Here is a 21,881-nt window from a genome sequence, read left to right on the forward strand (position 1 = left end):
CTCACTAGACCATTGAAGTGGTTCAGTGGGCAAAGATGACCTGAGTTCAAACCCTAGGATTTACATGGTGAAGGGAGAGTACTGACTCCCAAAGGCTGTCCTCAGAGTGCCACACATGTGGTGTGGCATGCATGCACGCGTGTGCACCCCCCCACACAAATGTAAAAAATTCATTTACAAAAAGATGAAAGGGGGGTATTGTTTTTTTGTTTGTTTGTATCTACTCCATTCTTCTCTCCCCTGTAGCCTNGCCCTCAAGGCCTCCATGCCGCCCGGGCCACCCGTCTCCAAAACCCTCTGGCTTCTACCACCAAGACAGATGGCACTCAACATTCTGTTCTAGCCNCTCTTTCCCCACTGTGGACAGCATCCTGAACTGCCTGGCTGGCCGCATTGTCTACATGATAGGGGATTCCACNCTTCGGCAGTGGTGGGAGTATCTGCGAGACACAGTGCCCTGTGAGTGACCATGAGGGGAGAGGAGGGCCTGTGAGGACTCCTGAAGGAGAAGCCTGACGGCGATTGCATTGAGGGAGACTCCCTTGATTAGTAGAAAGGTAGTGCAGGCTGCAGGTTTTTCTGAAGGGCCATGAGTGAAAGAGTGGGTGTTTGCTTTGTTTTATGAGATGAGGTCTCACTATGTAGCCCTGGTTGGCTTAGAACTCATTATGGTGATCTAGCTTCAAAGTCTCAAGATCCACCACCAGCCTGTGCATCCTGAGTGCTAGACTTGAAGGCAAATCCCAGCTGGGAGTGAGTTTTAAGAACAGTGTGTCCCACATGTGCACACATGCACGCATGTGTGAGTATGAATGAAGGAAACCTCATGTAACCCAGGCTGGCCTGAAGCTCTGTATGCAGCTAAGGTTGATCGTGAAGCTCTGATCCTCTGGTCTCCACCTCCCATGTGGTAAAATTACAGCCACATGCTCCTACACCTTGTTGGTGTTATGTTTGGGGTATTTGGGATATAACATGGGATTGTGTGGTAGGTAAACCCTAACCAGTGCACACCCCAGCCTGAAAGAATGAAGTCATTCAGCAAGTTGACTTCCCTATTTAGTTACCAGAGCTCTCGAAAATACCTAAAGGACAATGCAACAAACCTTTAAACAATGCAATGTGGAATGATAGCAAAAGCATCATCATTAGGTTTCTAAATAAAATCTGCAGCCGTCATCTTGAGTATGTGTGTGTGCATGTGTGCATGTGCACATGTGTTTATGTGTGCATGTGCACGTGTGTTTATGTGTGCATGTGTGTGTATATGTGTTTGTCTGTGGTGGAGGACAGAAAACAATTTCTGATGTCACTCTTAGATACAGTGTACTACATTTTATTTTATAGTTATCAGTGAGTCCGGGTATGTGTGCATGTGTATGTGTGTGGTATGTGCAAAGTTGTACACTTGTCATGGCACATGTATGTAGTTCAGAGGACAACTTTCAGAAGTCAGTTTTCTCTTTCCTGGGATGGAGCTCAGATCATCAGGCCTGTATCACAAGGATTTCTCCTAATGAGTCGTCCCACTAGCCCTACCACTCTAGGCAAGCATTCCACATGTGAGCTATATCCCTGCTAGCATTGTTTGTGATCAGGGTAAAATACTTAACATTCTAGGATCTCAGCATCCATATCTGTGGTGGAGAGATGAATACTGTACAACTTGAGTATAGTAGTGTACTCCTATGGTTCCAGCACTCTGGAGATATGTCTCAGGTAGGGTTTTACTGCTGTGAACAGACACCATGACCAATACAACTCTTATATGGACAACATTTAATTGGGGCTAACTTATAGGTTCAGAGGTTTAGTTCCTTATGATCAAGATGAGACATGGCAGCATCCAGGCAGGCATGGTACAGGAAGAGCTGAGAGTTCTACATCTTCATCTGATGGCTGCTAGGAGAAGACTGGTTTCCAGGCAGCTAGGATGAAGATCTTGAAGTTCATACCCACAGTGACACACCTAGGTCCACCTACTCCAACTAGGCCACGCCTACTCTGACAGGGTCACACCTCTAAACAGTGCTACTTCCTGAGCCAAGCATATTCAAACCACTACAACATAGTGGCAGAAAGATTAGGAATTCAAGGTCAGCCTTTCTCAACTACAAAGAAGGTTAAAATCTAGCATGAGCTACATAGGACTCTCTCAAATAGTTATGTGTGATACACATTCATATATGTGTGTGTTTGTATACGTGTGTGTGTGTATGTGCATACTGGGTGTAGAATTGCATACCTTTAATCCCAACTCTTGGAAACAGAGGCAAGCAGATCTGTGACTTCAAGGCCAGCCTTGTCTACATAGTGAAGCTCAGGATAGCCAAGGCAATATAGTAAGATTTGTTGCCAGAAAATAAATAAATAAATAAATAAAATGTGTATGTATACAACAAGATAATTAACAATCCCATGTCAATTCACTGTGTGTGTGTGTGTATGCACACACAGTCACGTACTATAGTGTATGAGAAGTTCAGAGGACCATGTGCAAGAGCAGATTCTCTCCTTCTACCATATGAATCTCAGCAAGAGCCCTTCCTGCCTGAGCCATCTTGCTTGGATCCCTAAGTTAAAACCTTCTTTGTCCTCCTCCCAACAGCTCTGAAGCCAGTTGATCTACATGTCACTTATCAGGTAGGTCCCCTGATGGCCGTGGAGACAACTCGGGGGATAGTGTTGCACTGGAGGGCCCACGGCTGGCCCCTGCGTTCTCTCCGCACCCCAGTGGCCTCCCTGCACTCTGTGGCCAGAGAACTACATGGCCTGGCTGGGGGACCCTACACAGTGGTGGTGCTGGGCATGGGAGCCCACTTTACCACTTTCCCTCCCTCCATCTTTGCCCGAAGACTGGTAGGGATTCGGGCAGCTGTGAAGACCCTGTTGAACCAGGAACCCAGTACTCTGGTCATCATCAAACTGGCCAATACTGGCTACAAATCCGTGTATGGCAGTGACTGGCTCACACTCCAGGTGAACCGCTTGCTCCGAGCTGCCTTTGTTGGTCTCCGAGTGGCCTTTGTGGATGCATGGGAAATGACCTCCACCTTGGATGTGCCAGACAACATCCATCCAAGGAAGCTGATTGTCCGCAATGAAGTGGAATTATTTCTGTCTTTCATCTGTTCCACCTGAGTGCTTCTGAGGGATCTGAGGCTGAATGGATGGAGAGCCTGGGTATTGCCACCAAAAAAAAAAAAAAAAAAAAAAGGACTCCCAACGACTGAAGCTGAAGCTACCCCTGGCTCACCCACTACGACACTTGGTTCCATATTTTATACTTCTCTCTATGCACCACATGGACAATCTAGTTTTATATTAGGAGACTATGTTTTGCATATATGTACATGTGTCCATTCCCATGTGCACACAGAGGCCAGAGTAGATCTTAGGGCATCCTGTTCTATCATTGTCTTCTTTGTTCTTTGAGAAAGGGTCTCTCGACTCTAGACCTAGGCTGGCAGCCAGGAAGTTTCGAACATCCTTCTTCTTTGTGTCCACAGTTCTGGGGTTACAGGCACAAAGTTCATATCAGATCTTTAAATGTGGTGCTGGGAACTCAAACCCTCATGTTTACACCCTTACCCACTGAACTATCTCCCAAACCCCTCTCTTGAATTTTTTTAAAGACAGTTTTTAGCTGGGTGGTGGAGCCACATACCCCCAATCCCAGCACTTGGGAGGCAGAGGCAGAAGTAGCTCTGAAAGTTTCTGCCTGGTCCACAGAGTGAGTTCCAAGACAGCCAGGGCTACACAGAGAAATGCTGCTTTGAAAAACCAGCCTACTGCACCAGCTGATGTGAGGCTCCTAACACACATACAGCAGAGCACTGCCAGGTCTGGGTTGTCGGAGACCCTCAAGAGACTGGAGGCCCCAGGGAGTGGAGAGGTTTGGTGGGGTAGGGGTGGGGAGGTGGGGACATCCTTGTGGAGACAGGGGGTGGGGAGGAGGTATGGGATGGGGAACAGTCAGAGGGTGGACCAGGAGGGGTATAAAATCTGGAGTGTAAAAAAAAAAAGATAAAATTTAAAAAATCGGATTCTGTTTATGAAAAAAAGAAAAACCAGAATGGAAAAAGTAGAATAGAGAGCATCCTAGGTCAAGAGAGACAAACAGAACCCCTCCCCCTGGCCCAGGGAACTGCTAGTATCTGTTAGTCTAAGTACCTCTCATCAAGCTAAATGCTTAGATTCAAAATAAGTAAATTACTGGGGCTAGAGAGCTGGATCCATGGTTTTCAGAGAACATAGGTTTGATTCCCAGCAATATTGTGACGGCTCACAACAATCTGTAACTCCAATTACAGAGAAGCTAATCCCTTCTTCCTACCTCCAGGCCTTGCATACAGGAGGAGCACATAAATACACACAAAATGTGCATGCACATACAGTCAAGTTAATAGATCCATTTTCCCCCGAATTACCCATGTTCACGCTTGCCTGCAGACATGGAGGCTGAAGAGATGGCTTGGTGCTGTGAGTGTCTGCTGCTCTTGCAGAGTTCTCCAGTTAGATGAGTAGCTTACAACTCCCTGTAACTCTTGTTCCCATGGAAACAATGACCTCTTCTGGCCATCACGGGCACCTGCACGCAGGTGGCATATACTCACACAGAGACACAAAGCCACACAAGAAAAATAAAATAAAAATAAAGCGGTGCATGGTGGCCCAGGCCTTTAATCCCAGCATTATGGAGGCAGAGTTGTGTGGATCTCTTGAGTTCAAGGCCAGCCTGGTATTAAAATATTAAAGACCAGCAATCAAAAGCCTCCCTTTGGCTACTTTAATTAACATGCCTAATCAAAACAAAGCAACTCATCCTAACACAGATTTCTTCTTTTACTTTTATAAACTGCCATTTGCCTAAGGACCATGTCTGTCTCCACTTTATCCAGAGGCAGTCCTTTGTCTGGGGCAAATATTTCTTTCCCCTCTCCCTTGTCTTCTATCCCCACTCTTTGTCCCTCTGGAGCAAATAAACCTCCTTTGTGTCGAGAACTTGGTCTTGGTGTGTCCTGTTCAAACTCCAGTCTTTTCAAACAGAACATCAAAAGCGAAAATGTTGTGCCTGTCAGTGAGTGGTGGAGCACACCTTCGATCGTAGAACTTCAGGGGCGGAGGCCAGAGGAGCTCTGTGGGTTCTAGGCCTGCTTAGTCTACGTTTGTGAGATTCTGTCTCAAGACCAGCCTGTTAAGCCAGCAAGCAAATTGCCCTCGAGAACAGCTGCCAGGTAAACCATTTCCAACAGAGATCCCCAGGGCTCACGTATGGTAAAAAGGTTCCTGCAATGTTATAGAGAGGCTGAACGCTCAGTCGTGGGGTGAAATCCTAATCCAGAACTCCAGCCAACAGCCTCAGCCTCTCCAGGTTGGTTTTTGATGGATGTCTGTAAGCTCCCAATTTCACGATTTCTGTTCTTTTACTTAGAAGCCTTCCCTGAACAAACTCTCTGCTCTGCCCAGGACTCTGTCTGTTAGCAGTTGTCCTAAAGGGACTTCCTCAGGTAGCTTTGGCTGGATACTTGAGTATCTGATTTGATGTGCTCCTCTCTCTCTCTCTCTCTCATACTTAGTAAAGTCACTCATTCAAAATAAAAATTGTGGCTACTGTAGACCACTCTCTGGATTGTACAAAACAGCTGTTGATATTTGTATATCCACTTCAGAAAAAAAAAGTCTTGACTTCTTTCTCACCCATTAATTGAACTGCATGTTTCTTCAAACTGTTTTCTGAGTGACATATATTTTCAGTATTAACTCTATGCCAGATATATGGTTTATTTCCTCTTATTATTTATATTATCTATCTTTATTTATTTGTTTATTTACTTATTTATTTAATTTTTTGTTACCCATTTCCTTTGCTATGCAGAACTTTGTTAATGTGACATAGTGTGTTAGTTAATTTTCTGGTTGTTGTGACAAAATCTTGTGCTTGAAGAAGGGTTTATTTCATGACTTTGGGGGATACGGCCCATCTTGGTAGTGGGAAGACCTGGCAGTGGGGGTGCAAGGCAGCTGGTCATATGGATGGCATCCACAGTCAGGAGGCAGAGAGCCCTGGTGCTCAGCAGTCTCCTTTTTATCCAGTCTGAGATCCTGTCCACTAGATGGCGCTGCACACACGGACCGTGCATCTTCCCTCTTCAGATAAACCTAAGACTATTCTCACAGAAAAACCTCTGCCCTGTCTCCTTGGTGATTCTAAATTGCGTCCCATTCACAACAACAGTTAATTGTCACATCCTACTTGTTTGGGGGCTCTTTGTTGCTTATGGTCATTGCTAAGGCCAGTATCAACATACTGTTTTTTGTTTTTTAAATGTTTGCTTATAGGAGTCTTAGCGTCAAGCCTACCTGAGATCCTGTCTCAGAGAAAAGTTACTGCTGTTTCCTCCAGTTTTAAGGAGAGTGTTTGGTACACAGGAAATACCCAATTCACATTCCTGGTGAAATAAGAATGATTGCTATCTACATGAGAAGTGTGAATCAGATATTGCAAAGGGAAAGAGTACTGACTCATGAATACGGCCTTGCAAAGAGGTCTTGTATTAATAAAAATGTCAGGAGGAAGTTTTGACGTAAAATTAAATGTAATCTACATTATTGCATGGACTGTGTGTTGTCGAAAACCAGTGTTTTATGTGTTGTTAACAGCTTCTGTGATGAGCCGGGCGTGGTGGCTCGCGCCTTTAATCCCAACACTTGGGAGGCAGAGGCAGGTGAATTTCTGAGTTCGAGGCCAGCCTGGTCTATAAAGTGAGTTCCAGGACAGCCAGGGCTACACAGAGAAACCCTGTCTTGAAAAACCAAAAAAGAAAAGAAAAATACCTTCTGTGATACCATGTTTATGCAACATCTAAGAGGAAATGCAAACTTTGCTTTCTGACTTCATGTATATGTGTGTGTGTCCGTGTGTACCATAGCTCACATGTATAGGTCAGAGGACTATTTGTGGGAGTTGGTTGTTTCCTTTCACAGTGTGGGACCCGGGGATCAAACTTGGGTCATTAGGCTTGGTGGCAAGCCTTTGCTGCTGAGACACTTTGCCAGCCCCACTTCAATTTTTTTGTCATGATGATTGAATCGGGGGCCTATGCATGCTAGGCAAGAGTTGAAACTATAGCTACAGCCTTGCCTCATTTTCTCTAATTAGCTGCTGCTTCTACAACAAGATGACTTGGGGTGGAGGACTTTCTTCATTGAGCTATGATTAGTGCAGCGGGTGTAGACCCATACCCAGTATGCATAAGGCCCTGACTTTGCTTCTTGGCATTGAAAATAAATGGGTGGGGGATATAATTCATTAATTCAGTGTACAACTTAGTAACTTCGGCACATTTACAAAGATATGCAGACTTCAATACGAATTCCCCAAAAGCTGAAATCACATGTCCTGCTATACCCCATACCCTCATTAATAAGCACTTCCTATTTTCTCTTGCCCCACTACCAACTAGTAATTGCTTTCAGTTTTTCTGGATTTGCCAGCAGTGTGTGTGTTTTAATCAGGATCTTGGGGCTCAGGCCTGAACTGGCTATTCAGCCCACGCTGACCTGAACTTGCAACCCTCTTCCCAGGCTTTAAACCAGGATTACAAGCATTCGGCAATAGTCACAGCTAAGCGTCTCACAGAGACAGAACCACATAATATATAGCCGTATGAATCTGCCCTTTCACAACCCGTCCTTTTGGTTGGGTGTGAGCCTCTGAAGGCTGAGTAGTCTCTGAAGCCATCTCCCTGGCCTGCTTTCTCTTGTTTTGGAGATTCTCAAGCTGCATTTGGTGTCAGAACATTATCCCCTTGTATTGATCGTACACTACTGTGCGTATACACCAAATCTGATTTACCCATTCATAGTCATATTTGGGTCGATCCACTCTTCTACGTATACTCAAGGCGGAAAGCTAACACGTGAACAGCTTTTCACGTGTAAACCACCGTCTTTCACATTAGTACATTAGTTTCTCTTTTCAGGTTGAACAGTGGCACCTAAAACTCCTCTTACATCATCGGACTGCTCTACTCTCTTCTTGGAAGCCAGCAGCACACGTGCACACATTCCTACTGCAGAGGACGGAGGTGGCGCACGTTCCTGTGGGGCTGCTCGGCGATTCTCGGGACGGCTCTCGCAGGCAAATCCTGAGGGGCGGGGAAAAACAACCAATCCAGGAATGGGTTCGGAAAGCGGGGCTCCGCAGTGGTTGATAAAGTATGATGACATACCCGCCAGCCAATCCTCAAGCGAAGGGCTGGGCTACAGTCAGCTGGTGAAACCACCTGACCCGAGCCTGGAGCCGGAAACTACCTATCGGGTTCGGGTAGATTTCCTACCCTGCACCTACGGCTGCGATGGTGAGTGTGGACGCATGCGCGGGAGTGCACGCCTTAGGTTCCGCGTCCCTGTTCTCCGAGCTTCGGTTGCCACCTTTTGGCTTGCATTTCACTGTCACCTCCAGTCCACCCTGGGACCGAAAGAGAACAGAGATGGGAGGGAAGTGACAGGGAGGGCTGGAGAAGGAAGGCTCCGCTACCGGGTGTTCTGCGGCGGGGGAGTAGTCTAGATGGCACAAGGGGCGGGGCATAAGGGGACTGGAGTGAGAAGGGCTATGAGGAGGGGTTGTGGGGCTAGGAAGGCCTCCTGGTTCACCTACATGACAAGTGGAAGAGCTCAGAGGTCCAATAGTGACTGTGGGTGGAGACTCAGTGTTACAAGCCATCATGAGGGCCTTGGAAGGCTCATATCCAGGAGGGAGTTGGGTTTGCAAGGCTGTCGTGATTCTCCTTGCCTCTCTACCCTAGACTTCCGCACTGACCCAAGGGCTGGAGCGAATCCCAGACCAGCTTGGCTACCTGGTGCTGAGCGAAGGTGCAGTGCTGGCGGTGCGTTGTGGGAAAGCAAAGCGTGGGGTGGAGGGTGTGTGTGGGTGTGTGGAGGGGGGTCCTTTGGGGACACACAGCCCAGAAATCCCTTAAAATATTTCCAGGTTGTCTATTTTTGTCTTCTCTGTGGTTCCTTGCTTGCCATATAGTAAACTTTATGTAGTGTTTGGATATGTGGTATAAAAGGTTGGGGATGTAGCTCTGTCAGGAGAGTGAGTTGCCTAGCACTCACAAAGCCTTCTGTTCAATCCCAATACTGCATAAAACCAAACATAGAGTGTAGTCCCAGCACTTGGAAGGTGGAAACAATGGATTGGATGTTCAGGCTTATCTTTGGCTACATATCAAATTCAATCACAACCAGGGCTACATGTAACTCAGCCTCAAAGAACAAACAGACAAACAAACCATTACCAAAGTTATACAATTAGTTATTTGTAGTTTGTTTTTATTTGCTAAATTCATGTAGGGGGGCACATCCGGGTGCCACAGGGGTGAAGGTTCGAATACACCCTTTGGGAGTGAGCTCTCCCGCCGTGTGGGTCTTGAGGATTGAACTCAGGCCATCAGGCATCGAGGCAAGCACTTTTATGCTTTGATCTATTTTGCCTGTCCTTAGAATTTGGGGGGTGGGGTCGGGGCAAGACTTCTCTAGAGGCAGGAATTGAGCTACGCTGCAAGGGCAGAAAATTGTGAACGAGAAAACTAACTCTCGGGGTTGGGAGCTGGACATGTTGCCTGAGTGTGCCAGTGCCTGAGTTGGCTGTGGTTTTATGTTGAAACAGTTTGAAGAGGAAGGAAACGGTGGTAAGACTGATACCGAACTTCCTGCGGCTAGCTTCAACATCTTTAGACAAATCTTGAGGGTTAAAGGGTTTTAAAACAACTGTGACTTACAGAAATAGTGTAGCACAACTGTCCCAGGAGAGCCATCTAAGTAGGAAACTGGACTGGTAGCAATGAAGAGCAAGGGCAGAAGACATTTTAGCATGTTTTTAGTGCCTGCACAGGTGTGTACCCATGCATGTACCGAGGCCAGTGTAGGGCACTAGAGACCCACTCTTACCACTCTCCGCCTTATTCCTTAAGGCAGGGTCTCTGAGCCCGTAGCTAGACTGGCAGCCTTGAGCAAGCCTCGGCAACCAGCACGGCTGTACACCCACAGTGCTGGGATTCCAGGTGTGAGTGTGGCTATTCCTGACTGGGATTTGAACTCAAGTCCTCTTGCTTGTACAGCAAACACTCTCATCCACTGAGCCCTCCCCACAGCCCAGAGATCACATCTTAGAGGTATTTTTTGTTTGTTTGTTTTGTTATGTTTCTTTTAATTTTTTGACCCTTTCTTTTTTTATTATTATTATTATTTTCTTTATTTACATTTCAAATGCTACCCCAAAAGTTCCTTATACCCCCCCCCCCCCCTGCTCCCCTACCCACCCATTCCCACTACTTGGCCCTGGCCTTCCCCTGTGCTGGGTCATATAAAGTTTACAAGACCAAGGGGCCTCTCTTCCCAATGATGGCCGATTAGGCCATCTTCTGCTACATATGCAGCTAGAGACACAAGCTCAGGGGGTACTGGTTAGTTCCTGTTGTTGTTGCACCTACAGGGTTGTAGCCCCCTACAGCTCCTTGGGTACTTTCTCTAGCTCCTCCCTTGGGGACCCTGTGTTCCATCCAATAGCTGACTGTGAGCATCCACTTCAGTGTTTGCCAGGAACTGGCATAGCCTCACAAGAGGCTGATATATCAGGGTCCTTTCAGCAGAATCTTGCTGGCATGTGCATTAGTATCTAGGTTTGGTGGCTGATGATGGGATGGATTCCCGGATGGGGTAGTCTCTGGATAGTCCATCCTTTCATCTTAGCTCTAAATTTTGTCTCTGTACCTATATCCTTTCATGGGTATTTTGTTCCTTACTCTAAGGAGGAATGAAGTATCCACATGATGGTCATCCTTCTTGGTTTTCTTGTGTTTTGCAAAATGTATCTTGGGTATTCTAAGTTTCTGGGCTAATATCCACTTATCAGTGAGTGCATATCTAGTGACTTCTTTTGTGACTGGGTTACCTCACTAAGGATGATATCCTCCAGATTCATCCATTTGCCCAAGAATTTCATAAATTCATTGTTTTTAATAGCTGAGTAGTACTCCATTGTGTAAATGTACCACATTTTCTGTACCCATTCCTCTATTGAGGGACATCTGGGTTCTTTCCANCTTCTGGCTATTATAAATAAGGCTGCTATGAACATAGTGGAGCATGTGTCCTTATTACCAGTTGGAAGATCTTCTGGGTATATGCCCAGAAGAGGTATTGCTGGTCCTCCAGTAGTACTATGTCCAATTTTCTGAGGAACNGCCAGACTGATTTCCAGAGTGATTGTACAAGCTTGCAATCCCACCAGCAATGGAGGAGTGTTCCTCTTTCTCCACAACCTCGCCAGCATCTGCTGTCACCTGAATTTTTAATCTTAGCCATTCTGACTGGTGTGAGATGGAATCTCAGGGATGTTTTGATTTGCATTTCCCTGATGACTAAGGATGTTGAACTTTTCAGGTGTTTCTCAGCCATTCAGTATTCCTCAGATGAGAATTCTTTGTTTAGCTCTGTACCCCATTTTTTAATGGGGTTATTTGAATTTCTGGAGTCCAGCTTCTTGAGCTCTTTGTATATATTGGATATTAGTCATCTTAGAGGTATTAATATATGTTGGTAATTACTAGGTAAAGTACTTCTGATGTACTCTACCTTTCTGAAGTACTTATCCAGCAGGACTCTGAACAGGGGAAACCAGAAAAATACTATGGTACCTGAACAAATAAAGGAAGCTGACCAAGGAGGTAGCTAAGGAGAATTTTGATGGCCTGACTGTAGACACTGAGTGAGATGGAATGATATCGGTTGTAGTACATTTATTATGTAGGCACTGTTATCTTCTCATTGTTTTCTCGTGAAACTTTCACCGCGCAGAATATAGGTCCAGTATACAGATACCAAGAGCAAAAGGAACTAAATCTAGTAAAGGACCCATTTAGAAGTGGTGGGAAGAGGATGTTGAAACAGTCTGTTCTACTGTCCAGAGGACATCTGGACTTCTGTCTTCTCAGTTGCCCAAGGAGTAGCCAGAGGGAAACCTTTAAAGACAAAGTGGGTGTTTCTGCTTCATCGCCCACAGACAGGACAAGTGGGAAGACTGGGTAACAGGTGGAACCTTCAAAGACTGAGCAGTTAGCTCAGTGGTAGAGCATCTGCCTAGAATCCCCCAGTGAGGGGCTGGGGTGTGGCTCAGTAGTAGAACACTTGCCCAGGAATCTCCCATTGAGGGGCTGGGGGTGTGGCTCAGTGGTAGAGCCCCTGCCTAGAATCCCCCAGTGAAGGGCTGGGGTGTGGCTCAGTAGTAGAACACTTGCCCAGGAGTCTCCCATTGAGGGGCTGGGGATGTGGCTCAGTGGTAGAGCCCCTGCCTAGAATCCCCCAGTGAGGGGCTGGGGTGTGGCTCAGTGGTAGAACCCCTGCCTAGAATCCCCCAGTGAGGGTCTCGGGACCTGATAGATCACTTGGTGATCATACTCTAGGTTTTGACCACTCACATGGCTATCAAATGAAGCCTGGTATTTCAGAATGAGAAACAAGATGGCACAAGGGAAGACAGCACCATCATAAAGGGGCTTTAGGTGGTATTTTTCTGAAGCTGGGTAATTAGGGCAAGTATAAAGGGAGACCATAACAAGTATAGGAGGCAGAGGCCCTGTGCCTTGAATTTGTTCCTAACTCTGACCTCTTTCTTTTGCTCCTACCCTCCTTCACACACAGTCATCTGGGGACCTTGAGAATGATGAGCAAGCAGCCAGTGCCATCTCAGAGTTGGTCAGCACAGCCTGTGGCTTCCAGCTGCACCATGGCACGAACATCCCTTTCAAACGCCTGTCTGGTGAGCTCCTGCCTTTGGTGGATGGGGAGGGGGGTTCTTTTAGAGGCCTCTCTGCTCAGGGAAGGAACTCCTGGCTCCATTCCACTGACTCCCAGTTCCTCCTGGAGTCCCTGGTTCAACTACTGCTTCCATACTAGGCCCCTCTAGGATGAGTACAGAGCAATAAGGACAAGGGGTTGCTTTGTCCCATGCCAGCCATTCTTGTTTTGTTTTTTGTTTTTTTTTTTTGTGACCCTCCTTGGTGGCCACTGTACCCACTAACTCTTGCTCCCTTCCCTCTCCAGTGGTCTTTGGTGAACACACGCTGCTGGTGACTGTGTCAGGACAGAGGGTGTTTGTGGTGAAGAGGCAGAACCGAGGTCGGGAACCTATTGATGTCTGAGCTATAAAAGACATCGGTGGAGAAGAAGCCTGCCTCTGGGCCCTGCTGGGGAGGGGGAGCACACTGTCTTCTACTGTTCTTGCTGGAGTTGGGCTCGTGCATCTTTCCTGACCCCCACCCGAGGCACAAGGCTTAGAGACTTCTACGCTAAGGGAATAGGGAAACTGTGACTAGGGGCTCCCTTTTCTTCCCTCTGCCTAATAAATGCTAGTCCAACCTATCTAGGGCTCAGGGTGTGTGCACAGAATGGTTTGTCTGGGTGGGGGTGAGGTTCCTCGTGCCTATCGTCAACTTTCTAGAGAGACAGCTATACCTCAGTGGGCCAAGATCACCACCAGGCATCATAAAACTGACAAATGGAGACAGGTGTGGTGGTGCACATCTGTAAGTAGAACTAGGAACCAGAGAAGCATCCATACATAGGAAGGCAGCTGTTTGCAAACTTAAGACCATCTCCCCTGTGGTCCACACACAGACAAACTCATACTCCCGCCCAAACAGCTTTTAATAGTTTTACTTCAGCTGGAAGATGTAGTCAGAGAATAAGTTACAGGAACAGACAAAAACAGAAAACAAGAAAACAGAACTTAAAGTGCTTCAGGCTGCCAGCGTAAACATGAGGGGCAAAAGGAGGCCACCAACCCCTGAGACAGAGTCATTGTCCTGGGTCCCTTTACCACTGCCACCCTCTAATCTCAGCCCTGCGGGTGGGTGCAGAGGAACGTCAGAGGCAGAGAGGCTTGAACACGAATGAGAGAGGATACTCTGTAAACTGGACAAAGGACAGGACAAGGGAGCTCCTGCAGCCCTTGCCCTGCTGGGGTGGGGCCAGCCCTCCCCTCCCCCCCCCCCAAGAACGTGTGGAATACTGTTGGCTGAACTGCAGCCACACTGTGATTTCACAGCTTCTGCCTTCATCCCTCACCAGCAGACACAGACAGGCAGCCTGCAAGGCCTCTCTGCCCACAGTGGGATGTACAGCCTGGGAACAAGGAGCCTGGGGCTTAGGGCTCTGGCGCGTCCGGGCTGAGCTAGCAGACCGCTGCTACTTAACAGGCTCCACCACCAGGACTTTACACTCACGCTTGGCAATCTTATCAAGAGAAAGCACAGCCTTGTCGGGGGGCAGGTAGAGGGGACGCCCGACGGGAGAGGCCACAGGGGGTGTGATGGCCCTGCGCTCCATCACACTGCCTGACCTGGAAGAAGACAGAGGCTGTGGGCTGGCTCTGTGAGAGTGAAGCATCCCACTAAGTGGACTGCTCCTGACCCCAACTCCCAGCTCTTGGTGAGACTGACATCAATCCTAGTCCCTTACCTCATGAGGTGGCTACGGGAAGGCTGTTGGTGGGAGAAAGACTGAGAACGGCCCAGGCTGGCCTGGTGCCTCTCCACCAGGTCCCGGACAGCAGGACTGCTGGGGCTGCTCTTTCGGGACAGGGGCCGGGCCTCAGGCGGAGGGTGGGACACACTGGCAGTGAACTGGAGCTTCAGTTTCATGTGCTGGCTCAGCTGGACAGGAAGATGCAGACCTTCAGACCCGGGTTAGGCTGGGTTTCTACCTTCCCTGTGCCCAGCCTTCTAGTGCTACCTAAGATGGTAACCCCTCTAGAAGCAGCCCTGACTATTCTACCCAACACTGGGCCCACCTCAAAGAGCCCCGTCCTCAGGGCCTGGAAGGCCACACTGAAGGTAAGTGCGCTGCCCTTCCGGGAGAAGCCAAGATTATTGAGGGGTGTGTGACAGACGATGGAGTCTAGGGCTGCCTGCATGGCCCGGCGCTCCTCCTCACACAGCTGCTTTCCTGGGGACAGAAACACATACCCATCACCACTGGACAGCTTTCTTCAGCTCCCATAAGTCTTTACCAGCACAGGGAGTGTTTAATTTGCAAAGTGCTTTGCAGAATAAACTGAGTAAATGTTATCTTTTGCTGAGGGTTACAGATAATGATGGTTAATGCTGTGTGCTGTGCTCTGTTCTAACCCAGATGGTGTCTGTTAACTCTGTTAATATGCATAACAAGCCATGAGATGTTACTTAAGTAGTTTTAGAGAGGACAGAAGCTCAGAGAGATGAACTAACTTACTCAAGGTCACAGAGCTCGTAAGTGTGTGTGTGTGTATATGTGTGTGAGAACTTGTACCAGAAAGCACAGGTCCAGTGTCTCTGCCCACTGCCTACCTTGAGGCTCCATCTGAGATCCTGGATGACTAGCTAGGTACGCAGGCGAGCCAGCCAAATACCGCAAGTCACCTATTGAGGTAGGGCTGGCATACTTGGGAACTGTTCTCACTGTCCTGTCTCTTCCTTTCCCTGTCCCTCCCAGGGGATAAGGTCTCAGCCTGGCAGGTGACCCACCAGCCTGTGCATGTTCCGGGGTCCACACAAGCCTCACAGCAAGGAAGTCTTGGAGGTTGTTGAGCAGCGTGTAGGTGACAGTGAAACGCTCGTAGGTCCGAACAGGGGACTCACAAGAAGCAGTCATCACAAAGCAGGGGCGGTCTAGGCGGACACTGGGCAGGCTAGGAGCAGTGAGAGAGGAGGCTGGATGTATGTGTTAGGCAGAGGTGAGCGGGAGAGCGCCTGGTGGATCTCCCACATACTCACCGGTAGTGGGTGTAAATGCTCTGGGTGAAGGGCAGCTTTGGCGTGGACCACTGAACCACGGCAATCAAGGGCACTTCAAGACCCTGCAGATGGGGCAAAGGGAGACTTCGGATGTTCAGAGGCTCAGGGCCTTTCCCTTCCATTGTGTTTTCTTTGAGCCTAGGACTTCTCTTCAACTGCTTATATAGCTGGGGATGACCTTGAACTTCTGAGCCTCCTGATACCTCCCAAGTGCTAGGATCCCAGGCACAATGCCACTATGCCAGATTTACACAATGCTGAGGGTAGAACACAGGACTCTGTGCTTGCTAAGCAAGCACTCTACCAACCGAACAGTTCCACAGTTATCATCACTTCTGTGAACACACCAGCTCACCTCCTTGGCCCCAGGAGGGGGCTGCTCACCCCCTCTCAGCTGGAACAGGAAGTTGTGTTCCTCCAGGGCACTAAGTGGACAGGGGAAGTAGCCAGATGTTCCAGGAAGCCGACAGAAGGATCCCATGGAGACTTCCCCAGACTGGTGACTAGTTCAGAAGAAAGAAAGGCAGGGCATGAACTTGCCACATCCCATCTCTGTCCCCACTACACCACCACAGCTCTGCCTCCCCCCAGAACCTCACCAGACATTGTCGACCAGCAGCACAGAGCCATCAGGCATGACAGGTAGATAACTGGCGTTGAAGTTGGGGAGGATTCGGATATCCCAGATGGAGATCTCTTCCTGGGAAGAGCTATTCAGCACTGTGCGGGAACAAGCCCAGCTCAGGGTAGTGAGAAACCTCCTACCCCAACTCCACCTTTACCTAACACACGGGACCCATTCCCTTGCTGCTGTTCAAGCCTTGAGCCGGCAGATCTGCTCACCCTTGAGCACCGTCAAGTGCTTTCCAGCCACAGTGAACTGCCGGCATTTCAGAACTGGAGGGGGCAGCAGCGTCAACAGGGTGCTCACTGCAGAGAGAGAATGAGGCAGGAAATCAAGACCTCCACATCACAGTGTGATACCCTCTAATCTACTCTCCGGGCTCCAGCTTTCCCCCTCTCCCCCACCTTGGGCCTTGAAGGCGCTCTGTTCTCCGCGGAAAGTCTCCCCAGGAGATCGAGTCTGTAGCAAGCGCAGGTAGCCTTGACCTCTGACTTCTGGTGCCTCGACCTCCCGCTTCCACACGGTCACTACAATCTAGGTACAGGACCACGATCACAAGGGGTCTAAAAAACGCCATCTGAATTCTAGGGCAACAGCCTCAGCTCTGTTATCCTACCTTGGCCTTGGGTGTCCCTGGGGGCAGTCTATCCAGTGAAACGGTGAGTGGGAAGATGACCTCATCTGTGGACACAATCGGTTCTTCCACAGGCAGCTAGGGGTTATATGAAAGGGGTGAAGATGTCAGGGAGGTGTCAAAGATTCAGGATCCTTTAACGTTTCTGCAAGACAGAGCAAGTCTTTATGCCCACCCCTCGAAATCATTTGCCTCCCGTCTTAGGTCCCTCTGTAAGGTAGGACAATGCTGTCATCTGCCTCCTACATCAGGTCCCTAAGAAATCTACGCTCCAAACTGTCTTTCTTGCTTCCAGCAAACCTCCCCTCAGCCCTTGTCACCCAGAGATCCTCACCGTGGTCGCGCCCCCTGAGGTAGCAGGGCCCTGGCCGTGGGTGAGAAGGGGGCTGCAACCTCGAAACAAACCCCCGCCCCCCGGGTCCCCTCCCCCCGGGGGGTCAGCATCCTGGTCGCCGGCGCTGCCGCACCCTGGCAGCGCTCCTCCTGCGCTGACCGAGGCCAGGGCGGCCAGGGAGGTCGCCAGCTCGGTCCAGGCCCCTCGGGATGCTAAGCCCGCGCCGCCCCCGACGCCAGGCCCCACGCCGCCCCGGCAGCGCAGCACCAGCAGGAAGCGGACTGTCTCCCCCAGGTACAGATGGTTGCGCCGGGGCAGCGCCCGGTACCGGCCCGGGTCCCCGGCCAGCTCGGCGCGTGGCGGTAGCGGCACAGCCGGAAAGTACATCGAGTAGTCGCATTGGGACTCCATTGGGTGGGGAGGACGACGCGACCCGAGACCGGGCCGGCAGGGAGCCACGGCACCGGGGGAGCTCGGCCTGCGAGTCCAGACACCGGAGGACCGCGGCTCCGCCCGGCAGGCAGCGGGACACACCAGCCTGGCCCGGAAACCAGAGAAACGAACCCGGAACCTAGACCCAGCAGCGCCAGAACAGGAGCGCGGGGCTGAATGACTGGAGAGAAAGCGGAAGCGGAAGGAAGGGGGCGTGGCCGCCGAGGCTTCTTGGCTGAGTCGAGGGGTGAATGCGCGCTGCTTAGGAAACTTTTAGGAGACTAGAGTAGCTTCTTTGGGTAGAATTTATTTTTATTTGTCTCCGCCTCCCTCCTTTCCTTTCTTTCTCTTCTTCCTTCTCTTCTTTCTTCCCCGACTTTCTCTTTCTGTTCCCTCTCTCCCATGCTTCTTTCCTTTTATGACAGCCTTTCCTGGCGCCCAAGCTGGCCTTAAACTCCCTCTAAAGCTGAGGATGAATTCAAAATTTTGATCTTTTTGCCTCCATTCTCCGGAGCGCTGGCATTACAGGTATGCGCCATCAGGTCTGACTTATGCAGGGCTGGGCGTCGAGCCCAAGGCTTCATGAATGCTAGGCAAGCGACTTTTTTTTCTGGTATTTTGTTGTTGTTGCTGTTGTTGTTAGTGATGTGTATGCATGTGTGTTATTGGAATGCCTGAGTCTCAACCTCATGCTAACTAGTCGTTTTACTAACAGTTGTATCCCCAGCATTGAGGAAATACTGAAAGAAAAGAAAGACCTCTTCCTAGCCTAATTTCTGTCCAATAAAAGATTCTCCATCACTTCTCCTTTTAGAGCCCTACATAAAACAAGGAACTCTTTGGTTAAGAGCCCTTGCTGTTCTTGCAGGGGACCAGGGATTGGGTCTCAACACCTACATGGTGGCTCACAATAATTGGTAACTCCAGTTCCAGGAGATTTGTGGACACCAGGCACATTTACACATGCAGGCAAAACACTCATACACATAAAATAAAATAAGTCTAATAATTTTTTAAAAAATAAGTAAATATTTCATAGCATTTATTCATCCAACAAATATTTTTACAGTGAAATTAACACAGCTCCATAACATATATTTTGTAGAGAAATGGACATATATCATGCCCCAAACTTTCTCTGTGTCGCTCTCATCTTTTGCCCCTCCAGGGGGTTTTGGGGATCTGCTACATGAATCTGTCTTGAGGCTTGAAGTGGCAAAGTTAGGGGTTGGGGGAGGAAACATATACTGCTGGGATTTCTAGAGGAAGTCCAGACAACCATTTCACCTTAGAGCAAAAGCAAACTCCCTGTTCCTTCCAAGGGAAATACATATGCACCTAGAGGTCCTCTACCCGTCGTATATGTCCTAATTTGTAGTCTGATACCTATGGAGGCAGTAGCCTTGAGGTCTTGAGAGGCGAGGAGACTGTAGGAGGAAACTGCTTAGCATCAAGTTTATCCTTATACTGTAGCTCTGGAGTAGCCAAGCGTTCACATTCCTCTTTGTCTTTCTGGTTTAGTCCATTCTGAAGTACATAGCCCAATACTTTAGCTGAACCAAACTGTAAAGGACGGAGCTTTACATCAGCGATGTATTTGGGGTCTAAAGCTTCACCTCCCATCAAGCAGCGTTTAGCCAGAGCTTCTCTTCGAGCCCGGAGCTCAGCTACAGCACGTTGCAGCCGGCTCCTGCCATACTGTTCTATCCGTGCCCACAGACTACGGTTGAAGTGAATATAAAGAGCCCAGTCTAGGTTATTCCAGGCTCGGGCCTGTTCAGTTAGCTGCTGATCTTCACCAGTCACCATAGTCTTATTGGCAGTTCTGATAATATTCTGCTTTCTTCCAGCCTGGGCATTGTGCATGAAGCCCACCACATCGTCCAGACTCCAGCACAGGGCATCTGCCAACAGAACCAGTGACTCATCAAAGTACTCAGCCACCATGACCAGGTCAAAGACTGAGTCCAACCAGGCCAGACCCCACTGGATAAAGGATGAGGGCCTAAAATCTGAGGAGACAAGGCTGGCTGGCTGCTTGTAACTATCAGCAGCTGTGGTAATAGGTCGGAAGAGAGTTCCAGGGCTAGCTCCGGAAGGTACAATATGTAGCTGGAGGGATTTGGGGTCTCTAGGTAGTTGGGGACTCACTTTCATGGTCTTTGTCTCTGGGGGAGAGGGCAAACCAAAGTCAAACCATAGTAAGTTACGGGCGTAGTGGTTGCCACGGGCCCCGGGTCTGTAGAAGGCTTGAGGATTGGACAGGAAGGCGGCCAAAGAAGGTGCCTTTCGGAAAGCCGATGAAACTGATTTGTAATAGGAGAAGGCAGAGCGGGCTAGAGCCGCTGGATCTCGGACAATGGAAAAGAAGAAGCTATCAGAAGGCATGACCTGAAGTACCTGCAGAGGAAAGAAAGAGAGGAAGAGCTTGACTGAGGAGAAAATGAGTACGAGCCGAGGCTCTGATGAGCCGTCAGACTCTGCTGTCCACCCTCAGCTTCCCCTACTAGCTGCATGACCTTGGGGAAATTACATAATACCTCTGAAATTCAAATTTGCTGTCTGCAAAAGGAAAGTAGTCAGAGGTTCCCAGGTAATTGAGGAGAATACTAGAGATAACAGCTAGTCAGAAATCTCGAACACAAAGCTCATACTGGTTATTAATGTCCTTGGGTTTTTGTGTCTTTGTTGGTTGGGAAAAACTCTCAAACCTGGGGCTGGGGAGATGGCTCAGTCAATAAAGTGTGTGCCAAACAAGCATGAGAATACAAGTTTATATTCCCAGTACACACATAAAAGCCAGACAACAGTGGTGCTCACCTATAAACCCAGTGTTGAGGAGGCAGAGACAGGTAGAACCCTGGGTGCTGACTGGCCCACACTCGAAATCTCTAAGAACCTCTACAATGAAAGTCTATTTGTGTTCAGTTTGTGTGTATATGTGTGTTTGTGTGTTGTACACTTGTGCATATGGACTCAGAGAACTTCCTTCCTCAGGCATCATCTACCTTTGTCTTCAAGATAGGAACTTTCACTGGTCTGGAACTTATCAGCTAGGCAGGGTTGGCTAGTCAGAGAGCCCCAGGGACTCTCCAGTCTGTCTCCTCAGTGCTGGGAACACGAGAGCCTGCTACCATGCCCAGCTCTTTTACATGGCTTCTGGGGATAAAATTCAGGTCCTGATGCTTGCATGGGAAGCATTTTACTCATCTCCCCAGCCTTACCTCCTTTTGACATAGGGTCACACTTAATGTAGTACACCGTGACCTTGAACTCTTGCCTCAGCCACCTGAACATTGCAATTACAGACAGGCAACAACATGGCTACCACAGGAACTTGTTAAATGCCTTTTCTGGGACACTCTTGGTCACAGCTTCAAGACAGCAGCTGGCCTCAGGGTGGAAGGAGGGTGACACCAGTGGCAACAGCTGTGCTCTCAGGCCAGTCCAAGGCGGCTGCAGCACAAGGCACTTCTGGGACTCCCGAGGAACTCGGAGAACAAAAGAAACTCCTAAAGTAGGGCATTGAGGAAAGGTGCTGAGAAACCGGTAAGACTAAGTCTGCGATGTATGTTTTTATTTCTCAAGAGGAACCTTGACAATCAGGCTGGGTTGGACTGTAACATAACGGTTGCAGACTGATTAACATGATATATTAAGAAGCTTTTATTATGACTTTTATCATGGAGCCTAACATTTCTCTATCACAGTGTTCTTTGGTAATAAGCCTGTCCTTAAGGAAGTTTTTTTTTTTTGTTTTTTTAAAGATTTATTTATTTATTATATGTAACTACACTGTAGCTGTCTTCAGAGACTCCAGAAGAGGGTGTCAGATCTTGTTACAGATGGTTATGACCCACCATGTGGTTGCTGAGATTTGAACTCCAGACCTTCGGAAGAGCAGTCGGGTGCTCTTACCTACTGAGCCATCTCACCAGCCCCTTAAGGAAGTTTTAAGAATTACCATCCTAACTTCATTCTTCCTTAGAATAGGGAACAAAATACCCATGAAAGGAG

General features: G+C 48.6%; 4 protein-coding genes across 7 annotated transcripts in view; 2 read left to right on the forward strand and 2 right to left on the reverse strand.

Moving 5' to 3' along the window:
- Positions 1-4,638, forward strand: part of LOC110339120 (NXPE family member 3-like) — a 20,691-nt gene extending 16,053 nt beyond the window's left edge. Inside the window, exons 5-6 of one of the 2 annotated variants that reach the window (XM_021222642.1) lie at positions 247-459; positions 2,609-4,638. In XM_021222642.1, the coding sequence (XP_021078301.1) occupies positions 247-459; positions 2,609-3,141 (746 nt within the window). In that variant the 3' untranslated portion in view covers positions 3,142-4,638. The remainder of the gene's footprint in view (positions 1-246; positions 460-2,608) is intronic. The other variant, XM_021222643.1, reaches the window with a different exon arrangement.
- A 3,398-nt stretch (positions 4,639-8,036) lies between these two features.
- Positions 8,037-13,439, forward strand: Lamtor4 (late endosomal/lysosomal adaptor, MAPK and MTOR activator 4). The gene is made up of 4 exons (XM_021222657.1): positions 8,037-8,363; positions 8,811-8,891; positions 12,709-12,826; positions 13,111-13,439. The coding sequence occupies exons 1-4, from the start codon at positions 8,361-8,363 to the stop codon at positions 13,206-13,208; spliced, it is 300 nt and encodes a 99-aa protein (XP_021078316.1). The 5' UTR covers positions 8,037-8,360; the 3' UTR covers positions 13,209-13,439.
- A 255-nt stretch (positions 13,440-13,694) lies between these two features.
- Positions 13,695-18,058, reverse strand: Map11 (microtubule associated protein 11). 2 transcript variants are annotated; one of them, XM_021222640.2, is made up of 11 exons: positions 17,433-18,058; positions 17,081-17,176; positions 16,869-16,998; positions 16,683-16,769; positions 16,439-16,559; positions 16,195-16,342; positions 15,819-15,901; positions 15,570-15,733; positions 14,858-15,012; positions 14,527-14,720; positions 13,695-14,407 (listed from the first exon to the last, which is right to left on the reverse strand). In XM_021222640.2, the coding sequence occupies exons 1-11, from the start codon at positions 17,841-17,843 to the stop codon at positions 14,254-14,256; spliced, it is 1,743 nt and encodes a 580-aa protein (XP_021078299.1). In that variant the 5' UTR covers positions 17,844-18,058; the 3' UTR covers positions 13,695-14,253. The 2 variants fall into 2 exon arrangements, with proteins under 2 accessions (XP_021078299.1, XP_029389600.1); XM_029533740.1 differs by having other exon boundaries at positions 13,696-14,407; positions 17,566-18,029.
- An 817-nt stretch (positions 18,059-18,875) lies between these two features.
- Positions 18,876-21,881, reverse strand: part of Gal3st4 (galactose-3-O-sulfotransferase 4) — an 8,457-nt gene continuing 5,451 nt past the window's right edge. For both annotated transcript variants that reach the window (XM_021222645.1, XM_021222644.2), the window contains one exon: positions 18,876-20,264. In XM_021222645.1, the coding sequence (XP_021078304.1) occupies positions 19,251-20,264 (1,014 nt within the window). In that variant the 3' untranslated portion in view covers positions 18,876-19,250. The remainder of the gene's footprint in view (positions 20,265-21,881) is intronic.

The sequence above is a fragment of the Mus pahari genome, chromosome 23 (assembly GCF_900095145.1).
Source record: "Mus pahari chromosome 23, PAHARI_EIJ_v1.1, whole genome shotgun sequence".
Lineage (NCBI taxonomy): Eukaryota > Metazoa > Chordata > Mammalia > Rodentia > Muridae > Mus > Mus pahari.